This window comes from Mytilus galloprovincialis, chromosome 8 (assembly GCF_965363235.1).
Source record: "Mytilus galloprovincialis chromosome 8, xbMytGall1.hap1.1, whole genome shotgun sequence".
In the NCBI taxonomy this organism is placed as follows: domain Eukaryota; kingdom Metazoa; phylum Mollusca; class Bivalvia; order Mytilida; family Mytilidae; genus Mytilus; species Mytilus galloprovincialis.
Genome location: NC_134845.1, coordinates 50,601,294 through 50,619,973, shown reverse-complemented (window position 1 = coordinate 50,619,973; position 18,680 = coordinate 50,601,294). Strand labels below are relative to the sequence as shown.

The 18,680-nt window shown below is 32.7% G+C and overlaps 1 protein-coding gene across 2 annotated transcripts in view; it reads right to left on the bottom strand.

The window, feature by feature from the left end:
* Positions 1-3,601: 3,601 nt before the first annotated feature.
* Positions 3,602-18,680, bottom strand: part of LOC143042148 (uncharacterized) — a 40,250-nt gene continuing 25,171 nt past the window's right edge. Inside the window, exons 1-5 of one of the 2 annotated variants that reach the window (XM_076214404.1) lie at positions 14,443-14,509; positions 9,130-9,443; positions 7,290-7,705; positions 6,600-6,817; positions 3,602-3,784 (exon numbers count right to left, since the gene is read on the bottom strand). In XM_076214404.1, coding sequence (XP_076070519.1) covers positions 3,611-3,784; positions 6,600-6,817; positions 7,290-7,705; positions 9,130-9,443 — 1,122 coding nt within the window. In that variant the 5' untranslated portion in view covers positions 14,443-14,509 and the 3' untranslated portion in view covers positions 3,602-3,610. Of the gene's footprint in view, positions 3,785-6,599; positions 6,818-7,289; positions 7,706-9,129; positions 9,444-14,442; positions 14,510-18,680 lie in introns of those variants that run through there. The other variant, XM_076214405.1, reaches the window with a different exon arrangement.

Below are 18,680 nucleotides of genomic sequence, written 5' to 3'. Positions count from 1 at the left end.
TGGTCCGACAACCCATTAGTCCGACAACCCATTAGTGCGAGAACCCAATAGTCCAACCCATTGCTCCGACAGCCCAATAATCCGACAACCCACAAGTCCGACACTTATCAGAGTATCAGGGTAAAATAAAATGTCTGTATTATTCCGGGGGGTTACTGATATCCTTTCGAGTATAACTGTGCCGACAGCACTTGCCAAATCATACCCTGTTCTAACCAGAAAACATTGAAAACATACCCTGTTCTATACATGCCCAGAAAATGTATACCCTGTTCTAGACCGTATAAAATAAGATGCAGTTTTAGACCCGGGTCTTAGACTATCTTCAACAGTTGAGTACGAGATCCTGTTCTAGACAAATACTTTTTGTTAAAAAAAAAACCCTATTCTAGTCAGCAGGGCATAAAAAGCGACCCTGTTCTAACCAACAGGACACGAAAGAGAAAACCTGTTCTAACCAGCAGGGCATGAAAAAGTGACCCTGTTTTGCGGCACACCTTTACCACTTAAAACATAGTAAGTAACCCCCCGGGGTATTATTACGTTAAGGTTATAACATATTTTAAGAAATAACTCCGTATATATAACATAGGACTAAGAGCCCCCCCTCGACTAAGGTAGTTCGAATACTTTCCTAGTATATACTCAATTCGAAATCTGCATATAGAATAGAACAGAAAAGAATATTTCATTTTCCAAATTACAGGGTCTATAAAGAGCATATAAAGAACAATTAGTGAAAGTCAGTGCGAGCTACTGATGAACCCCCGCCCAAACATTTCGGTAAACATGAAGTTGCTGAGTTGTTAATCTGAAAAAGCATCACACGATATAGCTGATTTCAATAAACATGGAAACCAAATTTCAAAAATCCTTGTAATGTAGTTCATGAGAAAGATGCAACCAAAGTGTTCATGGGACGGACGGACGAATTTACTGACGGATTGGCGGACAGTGCCCCCCCCCCCCCTTTCCCCCCAACACACACACTTTTTTTAGAAACGGCGATATAATGATTGGGTCAACATTAAGACATTACAATACTAGTATGATATAATTATGTTTATAGCAGCATAATCCTTAGTCAAAATCGGAACAAAAACAAAATAGAAAAAAAAAAACAAAAAAACAACTAACACATTGATATCAAATAACAGTCAGTATCAAGACTTGTTCTTCATAAATCAAAAGAGCTAACAATATAAGAATTTTTTACCATGATAGTAATGTTTTCTTTTGTTAACATCAAAACAAATAAATTTCGAAGATTCATCATGTTTATTTAACTTTTTAAAGTTCTGAAAAGTGCTAGAAATATGCTGAATGAGTTCATCCCTCAAATATTATAAAGTGAGCAAGAGATTGGAAAATGACGCTCATCCTCAACTTTATCAGCTTTACATTTGTACAATACGATTTTTTGAGAATCTGGCATTTTTAATTCCTACTGTAATGGGTGAGCACAGATTCTTAATCAACATATGAACTGCCTTTTTTAAAATCAATGATATCTAAATAGTTTTCTTTTTGAAAACAATCTTTAAATGACATAAGTGTCAAGTTTGCCTTTGTCAGTGTTCATTGTTTGAAATTTTTAATAGATGATACCAATATGTATATTTAACCAAAACACATAATTTACTAAGTTTTTGATTACAATTAGATAATTCAAGGATTTGTATAGTTATATAATATACTGAGACAAATATACCACATGAAAAGAATATTTGGAATCAAAAGGGACAACCACAAATAGTATAGAGAGCGGAGTTGGTCTTTTTAGAGAAAATTTACCCATACACATAAGACAGATGCATTGGGAAATTTTGAGCTGTCGGAATAATGAGCTGTCGGAATAATGGGCTGTCGGAGTAATGGGCTGTCGGAATAGTGGGCTGTCGGAGTAATGGGCTGTCGGAATAGTGGGCTGTCGGAGGAATGCGCTGTCGGAATAATGGTTGTCGGACTAATGGGATGTCACCGATTTTGCCATGTGATAAGGAACTTTCCGATTGAATTTTCCTCGGAGTTCAGTATTTTTGTGATTTTACTTTTTCATTGATTGTCGCTGTTTCACAAATGTCATATATGTTTCCGTACATTGTTCTGTTATATATGAGGCCGTTAGTTTTCTTAAATTTTCATAATGGAGCCTTTTATAGCCGACTCTAAGGTACCGTAACGGTTTTGTCTCTTTGTTAAAAGCCATACGTTGTGTACACGTGTGTTTCATAACACTTATTTGGGTTTGTATCACATAATCTTTAAATAATTTACAATAAAGATAATAACTCATATTCAGAGGGAAGCTGACAGTTTTTTCTTTTTAATATTTTTTAAAATAAATCAATCACTGCGGACTCGGTGTTGCTAAGTCTTGAGCAGTATGCATAAAAAAAAGTCACGTTGACCGACTTCCGAGGTCTGCTACTAATGATAACGTATCTATAAAGGGGAGCTTACCCAGCACGTCCTTCCAGTTGTAATGACTGAAACGTGACTAATTGTATCCGATCGATTGATGAATGCAAATTCCCCAAGTTACCTAGGGTAGCTTTTAACTGAACTTTTACATCAACGGACCTTTTATGCACTTGCTTTACAAGTTGTTAGCTAGGTATTTTTTATACAACTAAAAGTTATTTGAAATTGACACTATTTAATTTTGCAGCTTCTATTTACATCTGTTTGATAGTAAATATTGGACGGTCAGGGGTAAACAAAAACAATAAATGATAAAACAAAAACCTTTTATAAATCTAGAAATTGATACTAGTAGTTTGGCGAAGGAGAGGAGACATGTACCAAAAGGCACATGCAAATTCGTGTGTTGAAAATGAACTGACAATGTCATTGATAAAACGAAAGATATTTTTTTTTCATTGTTGTAGGTCGATCATACGTCCATTGTGTAAATGCATGTCTAAATCGTTACTTACATTCCATGAACATTTTTCGTTAACTGGAAAGCTTTCAATTTTACGTGTACGTGACGAGTACCAGTACTACAACTGTTACATTAGTAAAACTGTTGATTGTTGTGTTTGTTTCTTCACGTGTTTATTTTTCTCACTTATTGGCTAGAAAGATTTGAATTCCTGATTGATTTGGTTATTAAAGGGGTGCAGTTCCGGTGATCTAATTATCCGCTATGTACAATGACTTGTAAGACATATATAAAGCGCTCGTCATTTTTATTTGAAGCATATTTTTCGTAATTTATACTCTTTTAAAGTTTAAATTGCACATGCATGCATGTCTCTAACATATCCAAACAGAAGAAAAGAACAGTTTCCAGCAATTTTAAAAGGGGGTCCAAACCCAGGACACAGAAAGGGGGGGGGGGGAACTATATGTCCCTATTCAAATGCATTAATCATCCAAAAAGGATTTCCAACCCCCGGAACCCTTCACCTGGATCCGCCACTGAGTTTCTACTTTAAATTTTTTGTTTGTCATGTGTGTGCTGGGATTATGTCAACCGAAATAGAAACACAAAATCACTTTATTTATAAAAAATCAACTATGAATAAATAAAACAACATCGTTGAAATTATACCTTTTAGACACGTTTTCATGTGAAACAATTATGAATGTCAAATTGTCTAACTTATTTAATTAAAATCAATCTAAAGAGAAATAACACAAACAATACAAACAATACAAATAATACAAATACTATAATACATGTAACAACTGGTGATTTGGACAAATTGGGTACATATTTTCCGTTCTTGGTTCTACGATGAGTATAGTCCTGGTCTGTTGGTTCTGCAGTCAAAACCTTAAAGAGAGCAAAGAACTACATAGTTCATGTAAACATTTTATGAAGAAAATAATGAGAGTGTAGCCTCCAACATTATTATCAGATAATTAACTTTTGAAAATGTTAAAGATTTTTTGTAACTTTTAGATTAAATACAGACAGAACAATAGTAATTACCGTTGCCATATATAAATATATATAATTCAGTGGTTGTCGCTTGTTTATGTGTTGCATATTTGTTGTTCATTCTTTTTTTATATTTATAAATAAGGCCGTTAGTTTTCTCGTTTAAATTGTTTTACATTGTCATTTCGGGGCCTTTTATAGCTGACTATGCGGTATGGGCTTTGCTCACTGTTGAAGGCCGTACAGTTACCTATAATTGTTGTTTTCTGTGTCATTTTGGTTTCTTGTGGAGAGTTGTCTCATTGGCAATCATATCACATCTTCTTTTTTATGTATAGTTTTCCTGCACAAGTAGTTACATCAACTTCCGATGCGATAGCTGAGTACCTTCACCTCACTACGAGTGCAGAAATCTATACGACTGGTTGTTAAAGGCAGTTTCTTTTGTAAGTGATACATATATGAAGTTATAAAATATGCACGATAAATATAGGGGTGGTGTTTACTTTTGAGTGACTAGCAATAACAAAAATGTTTTATATAATAAAAAAAAGGAGTTTTATTTTGTTTGAAAATTTTTATCCACATATTTTAGAAATCAACTGGTATATTTTATTTTCAAGCTAATTAAAGACAACTGCTATTCGTGTAATTCCAATAACCGATTACGTGACACACTATCATGTATCATATACAATCCAAATGTCCAATAATACAACATGTACATGTAGGTTATTTCACGTTGAAACTGATTTTGCGCTATCAAAATTCCACTTCATCAAATCCATGAGCAATCAAGAGAAAAGGTTCCGTACGGTTACGACTTGGATGATTTTAGTTATGCTACACAGCAATACAAGAAAGGTTTGCACATGGAAATATTTCATGGATACGGTTAGCTCGTAGCCAATTCATTTAATTTCAGCTTTTTGGGATATAACTTTTTAATAAATATGACATGTACAAATGTATAAACACTCAGTATGTTTTATATATACATCATTTTTATTAACACGCTTTCTGTGAGCCCCTACCGGTTAACAATTCATTGTAATTGAACAGAAATTTTAACTTGATCTATAACTTGTCATGGTGTAAACAACATAAAAATATCAAGTCACGATCTTCAAGCATGAAAATAACCTGTTGAAAACTGATTATGTAAGAGAAAGTTTTATGTCCAAAGACCATAACTGCATAAAATCATCAGACAAGGAATAAATTTCCAACGCGATCTGTAACTTGTCATGATAAAACTACATACATGTACTATTCATCAAATCAATATTTTCAAGAATGACCCCAAAAGATAAAAAACTGATTACCTCTGTGAATTTTCTGAATCTTTTTAAAAATTAGTTATTTCATTTAAACAATTATTCTAGGGAAAGGGCTTTAACTGGACAAGAAAGAAAGATAAAATCGTGAAAATTGAACTTGACCTGTAACTTTCCATGATAAAACAATACACAAAATATCAAATCAATATCTTCAAGAATGAAGACAAACAGTGTGGAAAACTGATTTGCCGGACTGATAGATGGACAGAAAGACGGACAGACTGAAGCAGTGCAAACCTTTAGTTAAGTCCCGTACGACTTCGTCGTCAAGGGACTAAAAACGGGTAATTGGATAACAAGTTATACCCAATTATATATATATGTAGGCTTTGAACTCAGTGAATATGTCATACACATAGAATTTCCTTCTTAATAAAAGTTCAAAGTGGAAGAAATATTCTGTAATAATGTTTTTTGTACAAATAAAACAGTTTTAAGATTGTTAATAATTGTTTTTTCAAGAATAAAGTTTACAGAACTTATGTTCTAGCAGGCGCAATAAGTTTAATAATATAATTTCTCTAATTCTATTGAAAAATCTCTTTCCGAACCCATTGCATACAAAAATTTAATCAACGTGTGGTTGCCGGTGATTTCAGAAGATGATAGCTCCATGAAATGATTAAAATGTTCTAACACAGGTGTTAATGCAATTGACAACTCCATGGAAAGTGGAAGGCACTCGAAGGGGATTTTGGTTTAGAAAAAAAGAAAAATTTATCTTTAATTTCATCATTAGAGAAACAGATTATTACATAGTAACGCGTGGATTATCGGATTTATCCAATCTCGATAGTTAAATTATAAATTTTAAAGTCCTCGCCGAGGCTCGGACTTTAAAATTGATAATTTAACTATCTCGATTGGATAAATCCGATAATCCACTTGCATCAATGTAATAATCTATATGTATTCAATATCATATATAGGTTATAGACTTTACTTCTAGTAAGTGTAAGCCAAATCAACTTTAGATGTATGTGTTCTAAAAAGGCTATTAGACGGATGGTATAGAGTCAGTCGGACGCAATAGGTATATACAAGGGCCATATGTTTCAGTGTTGAGATATGGAGAATACAATTAAATAAAGTGACATGAACAGTACTATCAAATGCTGCAAAGAAATATTTAATTAAGCTCAGTGACTCTAGTTACGGATCCAGAACGTTTCATAAAGGGGGAAGGGGCTCCAGTCATGTTTCAGTGAATCCCTTCATAACCAACCAAATCATTCCCACGAAAGGTGGGGTCCGGGTCCCCCAGACGCCCTGAATCCGCCTATGGTCGCTGTAATGAACATAAGACGTGTAATATCCGTAACTTAAATTTGGAAGGTGTCCAAAACAACTCAATGTATAAATCTAACCTGTCTCATGAGCCGCAGTACCGGTACATCTAAGGAAGGAATAATGGTATCTTCATATGTCATGTTTGGGTCGATATCCGGACAGTAATTCTTGATTTTTGCAAAGCGATTCTTTGGAATTCCAAGCGCCCTCATGAATTCCCTTTCTCTCTTCAAAACTCTTTGATCTCTTGATTTATATTTGTCTGCTTGCGTGAGTACACCATATAAGGTTATATCTACAAAAAGAAATTTAGATATCGAAACAACTTTTAGATCCTTGTTTTTATAGTGTATTTGTTAATTTTGTATTTATGCTTCGTAAAGAGATCTGATCAATCAATCCCGCCATAAAAGATTTACACGGCTTGCTCATGCAAAGAAATTTCACGGCTTAGCGTTGGGGGTGGGTCACAGGAATGTATAACACCATCACATTCTTCAGGTACCTATCCCAAGACAGGAACTTGTTATCTAGTGATTGTCGTTGGTAGCTGTCTTTCATATAATGTGCATTAGTTTTCCGGTCATTGTTCGTTGTAATTTTCAGGTCATTGAGTGACCTGTAATGCTAACATCGATGTCATTTTAGTCTTAATAGATAGTAACTGTTGGCAATCATGCCATGTCTTCTAGGTTTCTTTTTAAATCATTTCATGCAAACATTTTAAGTATTTTAGATTGTGTGTAGAATGACTATAGTGAACATACCTCTCTCTTTGTTTGTAATATCAGAGACAGCTTCAAACAAACTTTCTGGTAATGGCTGGTCTGGATTTGCCGAACAAACAACAATAATTCTATTCACTCGGAGATACTCTTCCCTATTCAAAATAACTGAAAAATCTAAATATTTCCAAATAGGATTCGAGAACTTGCTGTCTTGTTTTTTATAAATACCAAAATAATTTTCACCAAAATACTTTTCTTTGACAGCATTAACACCATAAAGTTCTCCAAACTTTCTAACTTCATTAAGTTTTTCGTCTTCTCCCAGCTTTCCGCAAAAAACAATACGTAAAAGTTCTTTATTCAAAGGAGTGTCCTCATCCTCAAAACCTGTCATATCAAGAAACGTTGGCAAAAGATATTCATCATTGTCAGTGTAGTAGACTTTCTTTTGGAAACTGAAATACAAGGTAAAGTACATTTTGTTATTAATAGTCCAAAAGGAAAAGAAAAAGAGGTTGGTGTCCTCACGGGAAACGTTTTTTTTTTTTTTTTTTTAATAACGGTAAATGTGTTTGATTTCTTTTCGTCGGGGAAGGGCTCGGGATCATTTAGTTTTTTCAGATTGTCAGATGTAGTGTTACATATGCTACATGGTTTACTAATTGTTGGAGACCAACATACATATATACAAAAGAGAGACGAAAGATAATAGAGGGACAGTCACAGTTATAAATCGAAAATAAACTGACAACGCAATTGCCTAAAAATAAAAAGACAAACAATAGTACACAATGCACAACATAGAAAACCAAAAACTAAAGAACACGAACTCAACCAAAAACCAGGGGGATCTCAGGTTATCCGGAAAGGTAGGCAGATCATTCTCTACATGTGGCACCAGTCGTGTTGCTCAAGGTATTACAAATCCGGCAAACAGTGTACAAATCCGGTAGAAATGTTGATTATTATTTCAACTGTATATCTCAGTGTTTTCCTTATCATATGTGCGAAGGATAAATTTTCTTTTTAATGTAAATACAAAGACCATTTGGGAATGTTGAGAGTGGTGTTAAATATAAAGTGAGGAAATAAAAAAAAAATAAAAAAATTCAATATTCATTTCTGGGTGGTGCTTTCATTTCTACCAATGGGTGACGCTCACTGTTCTAGGGATTTTATTGGTAGAGGTAATATTTCACATAGAAACCCTCGGTAATTTTATCTACTTTTCTTTTTAATAAAACATATTTTAAATCAAGTACGATAATTTGTTTCATAGAATGGAGAAGGTTATTTCTACCAAATAAGACAAAAGCTCCATGAAAATTATTTTATATTGTGCCGTAAAACCCTGTTCAATATTAGAAATTAGTTTGGGTCCAGCTAGTGTATTCAATTTGCTGCTTTTACATATATACTTAATCAGGAGCCTGTTTTTGTTTGCTAATTATAGCGTCTGTATTTCGTTGTTTTGTATAAAGATGTTGCTATTAATTTATATCTTGTTTATATCAATTTGAGGCCATTAACCTTACTTTGCTAGGTCTCAACATTCAACGCCATGTTTATTGAAAAGTTCTCTCATTTGTAAGCATAGTTTACCAACTATTATATAATCATATCAGTTGCAGGATGATACTATTATTATGAAATGCGGTTCCTTCAATCAATGGGTTATACCCATACCACATAGTTGCTATACGAGGCTCCGAAATATCAATTGTAAAAAAAAAACGAACGAGATAACTAACACCCTTATGTATGTTAAAAATAATTAACGAAAAACAGTATACAGCAAAAAACAACAAACAGTGAATAACAGTCTTCTTACTGTATGTCATGGCTTATAAACATTTATTTTATAACTCAAATATATAACCTTTTCAGTCTCCTTGTTACTTGCTTATCTCTCCTACGGAATTCTCCATGTTTGGCGTGTTTTTTCCAACAGTCATGGCTGAAAGCAGCAAATATGGTATTAAGAAATGACGATTTTCCACATCCGGGAGGTCCAATGACAGCAATCACCAGTGGTTTTTTCCCTTGTCCTACCTTACCGGCTTTTCCCTTGCAGTTCCACAGCAATTCTTGTTTACGATCAAAACGCTTGTCTTGTCTAGGATCTCTTGCAACATATATCGGATTGTCATCTGAATCGCTATCAGAGAAGCTACGATTAAAGACATCATCCATCTACAGAAAAAGAACAAAATATTGCTGTTATGATAAAATAATTTAATTTGGGATGTAACGCGTCTTCTGATTGGCTGAGGTTATTTTGTTATCAGCCCATAGACATAATTTAGTCATGTGACCGTGACGTCATCAACGTTTTTTCATGGTTTGAAATGGTTTGAAATGGAATTTAGAATAAAAATTACAAGAAAAGACTGTAATATTTTTTTCTGTCTATTCGAAATAACATAAAAAAATGTGGTGTGCACTGTTAAATAACCCGCTACGTGCGTTATTCAGTGTGCACCAAATTTTGTATGTTATTTCTTCATAGACAGAAAAAAATAATACAGTCATTTCTTAATGAAAAAAAATAAATACTTTATCACTAGTACAGTATGATATATTGTCTTAAACAGTAGGTCACACAGAATGACATTGTAAACGTCATTATACAAATATAGCCTTTGTATGAGGTTGATACAAGGATATATTGACCCGAAAGAAGTATATTGACTGGGACGAAGTCCGAGGTCGATATACTTCTTTGGATCGATATATCCTGTATTGACCTCATAGACAGGCTATATTTGTTATATTATTAATTCCCGACCATATTTGTTTCAAAATCGACATTTGATTTTGTTGGAATTTTATAGATATCTTATTGTCTCCTTGACAATAACAACATATTATTTGTTATTTCAATTGCGTATTGTTTGTTTTTTGTTATCTTATGTATTTGAAGATTTTTTTCGTCAAATAATATACAATTACTGTCATCAATTTTGAAGTTTTATTGCACTAGTTATTGCACGCTAACTAGGTTACTTTCTGTTAGAAATATTTTATTGCTATGCAATAAATCAAATTACCCACAGGCTATTACATGTATGGAATGAACTTTCAATCTTCTGCATATACATTTTGGGATACTGTTTAGTAAATGTTATAATAAATAGTTAAATGTAAAATTATGTTCACCTATTGAATGTGTTGTTGACTATAGCTAGTTTACTACTATTTTACAGTCACAGTTGATTTTGTTTTAAAATTAGGATAAAGGGTATCTTATGTGTATTGAATAAAATCCCGTCATTGCAAAATCGTAAGTATAAGTTATTGATTCATTTATTATATTACTATATATTTTCTTTAGTTCATGCATTTTGTAGGTATGCCATATTTGCATTTCGAAAATTGTACTGAAGTTATGAACTACTTAGGTTGTTATAGTTAGTGACGAATCAACAATGACTGCCATAGTCATGCTTCAGTAGTTCGTTATATTCTGATAATTTTGTTGGTTGATTTGTTTGATACTTGAACTTGATACTAATGCGTGTGGGGGCAAGTTTTTTTTCCTCTCAAAGTTAATAATGCCGTATGGGGGTCTACATTTGCTTGAATCGTCGTAATTTGAGTTCTTGTGAATAGTTGTCTCCTTTACAATGTACCTCCCGAGTTATCAAAATCAAACACTTTTATGTAGAAAAAAAATTCGAATCCGCGGATCCGTCTCACCATTCATGTCAATGTGAAACATTAAGATATCATAGGAGCAGATCTACAATAAGTTCAATTTGTTTGGACAAGAAGATGTAAATTGAGAAAATTCATACATTACTTATTTTGTTTTCTCCCTACACTACAAACTGCTCAGAGTCTGAATTGACCAGTTTTTGTGCTCGACCAGTAAAATCGAGCACACATTTTACTCGACCAGTCTCGACATTGTCTCGACTGTACTTAACTGTACTTAAGTGTACTCGACTAGGTCTCGACTTTACTTAATTAGTCTGAATCAGTACTTGATGATCTTTGTGTAGTCTGAAATGGTCTTGACCAAGGCTCGACCTGTCTCGACCTGTCTTGACTAGTCTCGACCTGTCTCGACTAGTCTTGACTCAGTCTCAACCAGTCTCGACCTGTCTCAACTAGTCTTGACCTTCAAATTTAGTTTTGACTTGTGTAAATCAGCTTATCTAACTAAATTAAATATTGATCTTACTAAATTCAAGCTTATTAGGTAGTTTGATTTATTGCTGTGAAATGAAAGAATTTAATTTTACAATAGTTAAAAATAAAAATTATTATATAAATTCAGATAGGCATCTTTTAATTTTTTTTATAACTTTTTCATATCAACTTGGATTTTCATCAAACTATGCAGCCTACCTTAGATATATCTTAAGCTTACTGAATCCCATGTCATTTAGTTTTTTGTTGTATTGCTTTAAAATTGAAGAATTATAGTAATTTTGGTAAAAAAAAGCTAGGATTTGCAATTCGGACAAAATAGAGATAGTACACTTTATTTTTTTTAATAACTTTTTCAAATCAACTTGGATTTTCATCAAACTATGCAGCTGTCTTAGATATATATTAAGCTTACTGAATCCCATGTCATTTAGTTTTTTGTGGTATTTGGTATTGCTGTAAAATTTAAGAATTAAAGTAATCTTGGTAAAAAAAGCTAGGATTTGCAATTCGGACAAAATAGAGATAGTACACTTTATTTTTTTTTTTAATAACTTTTTCAAATCAACATGGATTTTCATCAAACTATGCAGCTGTCTTAGATATATATTAAGCTTACTGAATTCCAGGTCATTTTGTTTTTTGTTGTACTGCTGTCAAATTTAAGAATTAAATTAATCTAGGTCATAAAAGCTAAAATTTGCAGTTCGAACAAAATAGAGATAGTACACTTTAATTTTTTTAATAACTTTTTCAAATCAACTTGGATTTTCTTTAAACTATATAGCTACCTTGGTGATGTATTAATCTTACTGAATCTGAGGTTGTTGAAAAGTTTAGTGTATTGCTGTCAATTTTCGAATTAATTTAATCTAGGTCAAAAAAGCTAGGATTAATTTTGCAGTTTTGACAAAATAGAGATAGTACACTTTAAATTTTTTAATAACTTTTTCAAATGAACTTGGATTTTCATCAAACTATGCAGCTTTTGTGAGATATATATTAAGCTTACTGAATCCCAGGTCATTTTGTTTTTTGTTGTACTGTTGTCAAATTCAAGAATTAAATTAATCTAGGACAAAAAGCTAAAATTTGCAGTTCGAACAAAATAGAGATAGTACACTTTTTTTTTTAATAACTTTTTCAAATCAACTTTGATTTTCATCAAACTATGCAGCTGTCTTAGATATATATTAAGCTTACTGAATCCCAGACTCGATCCTGAATCGAGACAGGTCGAGCCTTGGTCATGACCATTTCAGACTACACAAAGATCATCAAGTACTGAATCAGACTAATTAAGTAAAGTCGAGACCTAGTAGAGTACACTTAAGTACAGTTAAGTACAGTCGAGACAATGTCGAGACTGGTCGAGTAAAATGTGTGATCGATTTTACTGGTCGAGCACAAAAACTGGTCAATTCAGACTCTGAGCAGTTTGTAGTGTTATATAAAACTACTGGCTTCAAATACGACTGAATTTTTCGCCAGTTAAATTATAAATAGTGAGTATAAATAGCGACTTCATTAAGTAAACGGCATTAATAAGGTATGAAAGTAAAAAGACATCATGTTAGAAAATTGACTATATACAGGATATTTTCTTGGGTATTTACTTTTTTCAACATCGTATGTATAAGCAAAAGGTTACGTTGGTATCTGCATGTACAATGTGGTTTATCAATTAAACCCCACCATTTCGTATAATTGTATGTTGACAACAAACAAAACGAAACAACGAGATATCGTACATGTCGTATAAAACTTAGATTTCCTATTGTTGCAATGATATTTTTCGCAGTTTAAATCTTATTATGTAGAATTATATAGAAGAAAAGAATAATAAAATTGAGAATGGAAATGGGAAATGTATCAAAGAGACAACAACCCGACCATAGAGCAGACAACAGCAGAAGGTCACCAACAGGTCTTCAATGCAGCGAGAAATTCCCGCCTCCGGAGACGTCCTTCAGCCCAATGTAATGCATGCTATTAGTGCTTTGGATTTGAACTTAGCTTTGCTTTTTTCGCTTTTTTTTATAAATACTAAAACTAGCTGGCTATGATTTTATATATTTTATCGGCATGAACAGTATTATTTTATCGGCATGAACAGTATTATTTTATTTGCTTATGTCATGAACAAATGTATGTGCTTTTAATATCCTGCTGTAATATATGTATGTTTGTCTTAATATGTGTGTTTTGTTTACATGTTACTTGCTTGTGTTTAATTTATGACAATGTCGATTTTAAAAAACCTCACTAGAGCTTGTGATACTTTGTTTACTATGTATCGACAATAAATAAAACTTGGATTTGAGTTGATTTAGCTGGTCCTAAACAAATATATATACTAGTTTAGTAATAATGAACGCCATACTAAACTCCAAATTGTACACAAGAAACTAAAATTAAAAATAATACAAGACTAACAAAGGCAAGATATTCCTCATTTGGGAAAGACGCAAACATGCGGCGTGGTTAAACATGTTTATGAGATCTCACCCTCCCCTATACCTCTAACCAATGTAGAAGATTTAATGCATCACAATACGCACATTAAAATTTAGTTCAAGAGAAGTCCGAGTCTGATGCCAACGGAACATATCAACTAGTTAGAAAATTCCTTTTTTCCAAAATGAATCAAAACCGGAACTAACAAACTAGCACAAAAATTCCAACGGAACTAATCAACCAGGCAGAAAGTTCCATTTGGAGAATTAATGCAAAGTAAAAGCGCAACATATTATATTTGAACCTTTCCATGGGAATCCAAGATACTGATTTAAAAAGTCAAAAGGAACGTATAAACTAGCCACAAAATTCCTCTTTGACAAATAAGTGAAATCCGAAACTAACAAACTAGCCCAAAAGCTGCTACATATACACGTAGGTCAGTAATTATTATGATGACACTGTGCTTTAATTTTCGGAAAATAATTGTATAAATACTTCTTATTGACAATGTTAACTAGCCTAGTAAATTGCAAATTCTTTTTTTTTTTTTTATAAATGAGAAAAAACGGTTACTTACTGTATCTACGTGTACATTCTAACTGTTATATTGTTTATAAACAAATACACTTCTGGGTCAAAGCCATGTCACATATTTAAATCTTAGATAAGACGATAGTATTATAGTTATCATACCCGAATGCACTCAAAAAGAAAAATACCATATAGGCGTTCCTAATTAGAGCCTGATAAATCGATATTTTGTCATATTTGATTATTAAACCAGTAGTTTAGTTGTATAGAATGAAAAACGTGTACTTTAGTTAGTCGAACTAAATAACTATACGGCTAGATCGGCACCAGAGTATATGCATGATAGCTAAAACATATTGCGCTGTACGTATTGGTAGACGACGCATTAATCCATGTCCAGCATGCACTCCAAAATCTATTGTGGAACAGGGAATGTTTTGTCGTGCAGAACATGCAGACGTCTGAGGAACCTGTATACAAGGTGTTGGGTATAAATGGATCAATTTTCAGTCGTGGGAGACCATCCAGTTAAATAGCATGTTCTATAGCTGTTATTCTTTGCGGATACCTAACACACTTGTCCTGACCAGGCTTTTTATAAATATGCATTACCGAGTTCTAGATTTAACTACCCGCAAAACAGCGAGGTTGCTAGAGAACTACCCATCTAGCTGATCAACCCGATCCTAAAAGCAGCGGTTGAGAAGGGACATGTTTTTATTTTATTTTCAGAATCAACAAATTCTTGCAAAAAATAGTTGTCCCGCCTTATCTCCCAAATGGAAACAAACTCGTTTGACTCTCATTCAACAACGATTTTGAAGATTTAAACAATTTATTTTGGAAATCACAAGACCCCTGTTACACCAGATAAATGCTTGATGATTTTTTTTTTTTAAATGCAAATTTGAAATTTTGTGTTCAAGTCATTTGCCTAAAAACAATAACCATTGTGTTATTGGGAAGCATTTGCTTAATACAAAATTGAGTCCAGCACACAATTCAACTATTTGATTTAGTTCGTTCCAATGATTTCTGCATAAAGTTCCAAACTATCCTGAATGTCTATAAACGTCTTATTGTGTGAACAAGATACACACGCGAGTTCGGGATCATCTTTTTGTTTTAATTTTCTTAACATTTCTTTTTTTCCTCGGCGTTTTTTGTCTTAAATTATGTTTTTTATTTTTATAGTGAAACAATTGGTGGTCAATTTACCTTTGACCTATGAACTTCATACGGGTTAAGTATATGCCAATTTAGGGCATATATATATAAATATATATATATATATGTCGAACAGTCAACTATGACGAGTCTAGAGTGTTAACAAGGATATCAATAAATTGTATGTCCAACTGCGACCTTGATTTTGAAAATAAACAGGATGCAAGATGTGCATTAGGACTGAATATTACTATATTTGGTCAAAATCCTAAAACTATGTTGAGTCTAGAGTGTAATCACAAGGATGCTATTAAATCAAGAGCTATATATATATGTCGAGCAGGATCTGCTAACTTTGTCGGAGCATATGAGATCATCTCCAGTTGTTTGTGGGTTCGGGTTGTTAAGTCTTTTCTTTTCTATGTGGTGTTTGTGTACTATTTTTTGTCTGTCTGTCTTTTTCTTTTTTAATTATGGCGTTGTTTATTTTCAATTTATGAGTTTGAATGCCTCTCTGGTATCTTTTACCTCTCTTTTATCTAGGGTGTAGAATGGGGTTTTGTAATACTGAAGAAGTTATGTATTATATTTAAAAAAAAAAAAAAAAAACCCAACTTGTATATAACAAAAAAGTAATTGGAACTGTATTTGATCTATGTGACGTATAAAATTTTCTGACGTCAGACACACAAATCAATGAATGTTTTTGTAGATAGATGTGTTTGTGTTCTGTTAAATTGTTCCTTTTAAAATTGTTATACGATGATGACTGATGTAACCATATTTTGACTATTTTATTTATTGTGTATGTTTAGTTAACGCATCAATGTAAATATAACGGAATTTGATGAAACTGTACCAAGTCAGGAATACGACAGTTCTTGTCCATTCGTTTTTGATGCGTTTTGTTATTTGATTTTGCCATGTGATTATGGACTTTCCAAATTGATTTTCCTCTAAGTTCAGTATTTTTATGATTTTACTTTTTGATTTTAAATTAAAACAATAAATTATGTTTACCAATGAGACAACTACCAACCAGTTAAGAAATAATTGATACAAGCTATACTTTATTGTAGTTCCAACATGGGCTGGCATTACATTCGTGATTATGTTTGCCCAAGCGATAGTCAGGGATAAAATAAAACGAATATAATGCCCACAAGTCAAAACCAAAATAAAGTATAGCTTGCATCAATTATGTCGATTCTGATTCTGACAGTTAAGGTAATTTATATGTCCGATGTGTATAAGTGTAGCGCGTTTGTGTAGGCTCTTCCGTGAACCTCCTTTTTTTGTAAGTAAACAAGAAAACGACGGGCAATGTGATTTTTCAGAGGGTGGTATTGAACAGCCAGCATGAACGGTTGTCGTATCTAGGTCAATTATGTCAGTTTCGAATTGCAACACATTACAGTCATAATAAATATGAATCAGTAACAACATGTGCATCATTTATGAGTTTGGATTAGTTTTAAGTTTATGTTAATGAAATACATTAAATGCATGACAATTTGATGAAATTCATTATTCTGCAGTAGTCAATATACGCATGTGCAAATACATTTTATTTGAGTTAGAGAATGGTTTTTTTTTCACAAAGCGTAAGAAGCACGTCATATTAGAATGATCAATAGACATGGCTGTAAGCAGGATTCTAGCTTTACGTTTTGTATCCAGGTTGTACAAGAAATTAACCAGATATATCATCATCGTTTTTTATTCCTGTTTATTGTGTTAGGAATATTATCACAAAATTCCAGAAATGCTATTAGCTTATTATAAGAAAAAAAAGTGGTATAGACAGACTGTAAACTTAAGCCACACCAATTTAATTCATAGTTCTTTGGACAAAAGCTTAAAAAAAATATGGGGCGGACGAGCGAAATTTTTTTTATTGTAAAAAATTCTTGAAAATGAGTTTTGTTGCTCTATAAGTGGAGCGAGCGGTATATTTTTTTTTTTATTAAATGTGCATTTTAGAAAATTATGTACATGTTAAAACTGGGTAACTTCAAAGACAAAAGAGGAGAAACATGCTCTTACGCATATAATTTGAATGTTTGTGCCTGTAGTATAGGTTATACCATACCCAACTTTCTGGTTCTCTGGTTTAGTATAATTTTGATTATTTTCGTCAAATAAGCTTTAACTGCATGAATTTTTATCTTAATTCACACATGTGTATATATTATGATAGTCATAGCAAAAGGCTTATCTAATTATGGAACACTGAATTGTTATGCTTGAAAGTCTAATAAATGAAATATCTGATTACCCAATTTCTCGACGTATTTGACTTAAAAATTCTTTTTGTTCCCCTAAATATTCAGATGCAATGTAACAAATTTATACTTATTCTTATCAGATATTCTAATATGACGTGCTTCATTCGCTTTGTGAATAAACCCATGCTCTAAATCCAATAAAATTAGTTTGCACATGCGTATATTGACTAAGGCAGAATAATGCATTTTATCAAATTAGCATGCAGTTAATATATTTGATTAAACTTAAAACACTTCCAACCTCTTAGATGATGCATGTTGTTACTGATTCATTTATAATGACTGTATAAACGTTTTGCAACTCGAAATTGACATATTTCACCTAGATACGACAACCAGTCATGATGACTTTTCAAAACTTCTTATCACCAGTCGTTTGCTTGTTTACACACAAAATAGGGAGGTCCATGGAAGAGCCTACACAAACACTATTCACTTATACAAATCGGTCATAGAAATTACCTAAATTGTCCTAATCAGAATCGAAATAATTATTGCAAGCTATACTTTATTGTAGTTTTAACATGGGTAGACATTGTATTCGTGTTATATTAGCCCTCACTATCGCTGGGGCAAAACTAATCACGAATATAATGCTTACCCATGTTAAAACTACAATAAAGTATAGCTTGCATCAATTATTTCTTTTTAATATTTTTATATTAGGATATTATGTTTGCTTAAGGAGGTCAAGTGTATGGAGTTCATTTAATTTTTTTCTGAGTGCATGAACTAAATCGTGAAGCTCAAGGCAATGTATAACCGTTTCTAAATGACAAATTACTCGAGCTTAAGTTATAGCTATATATATATATAGTTATCCCATGAG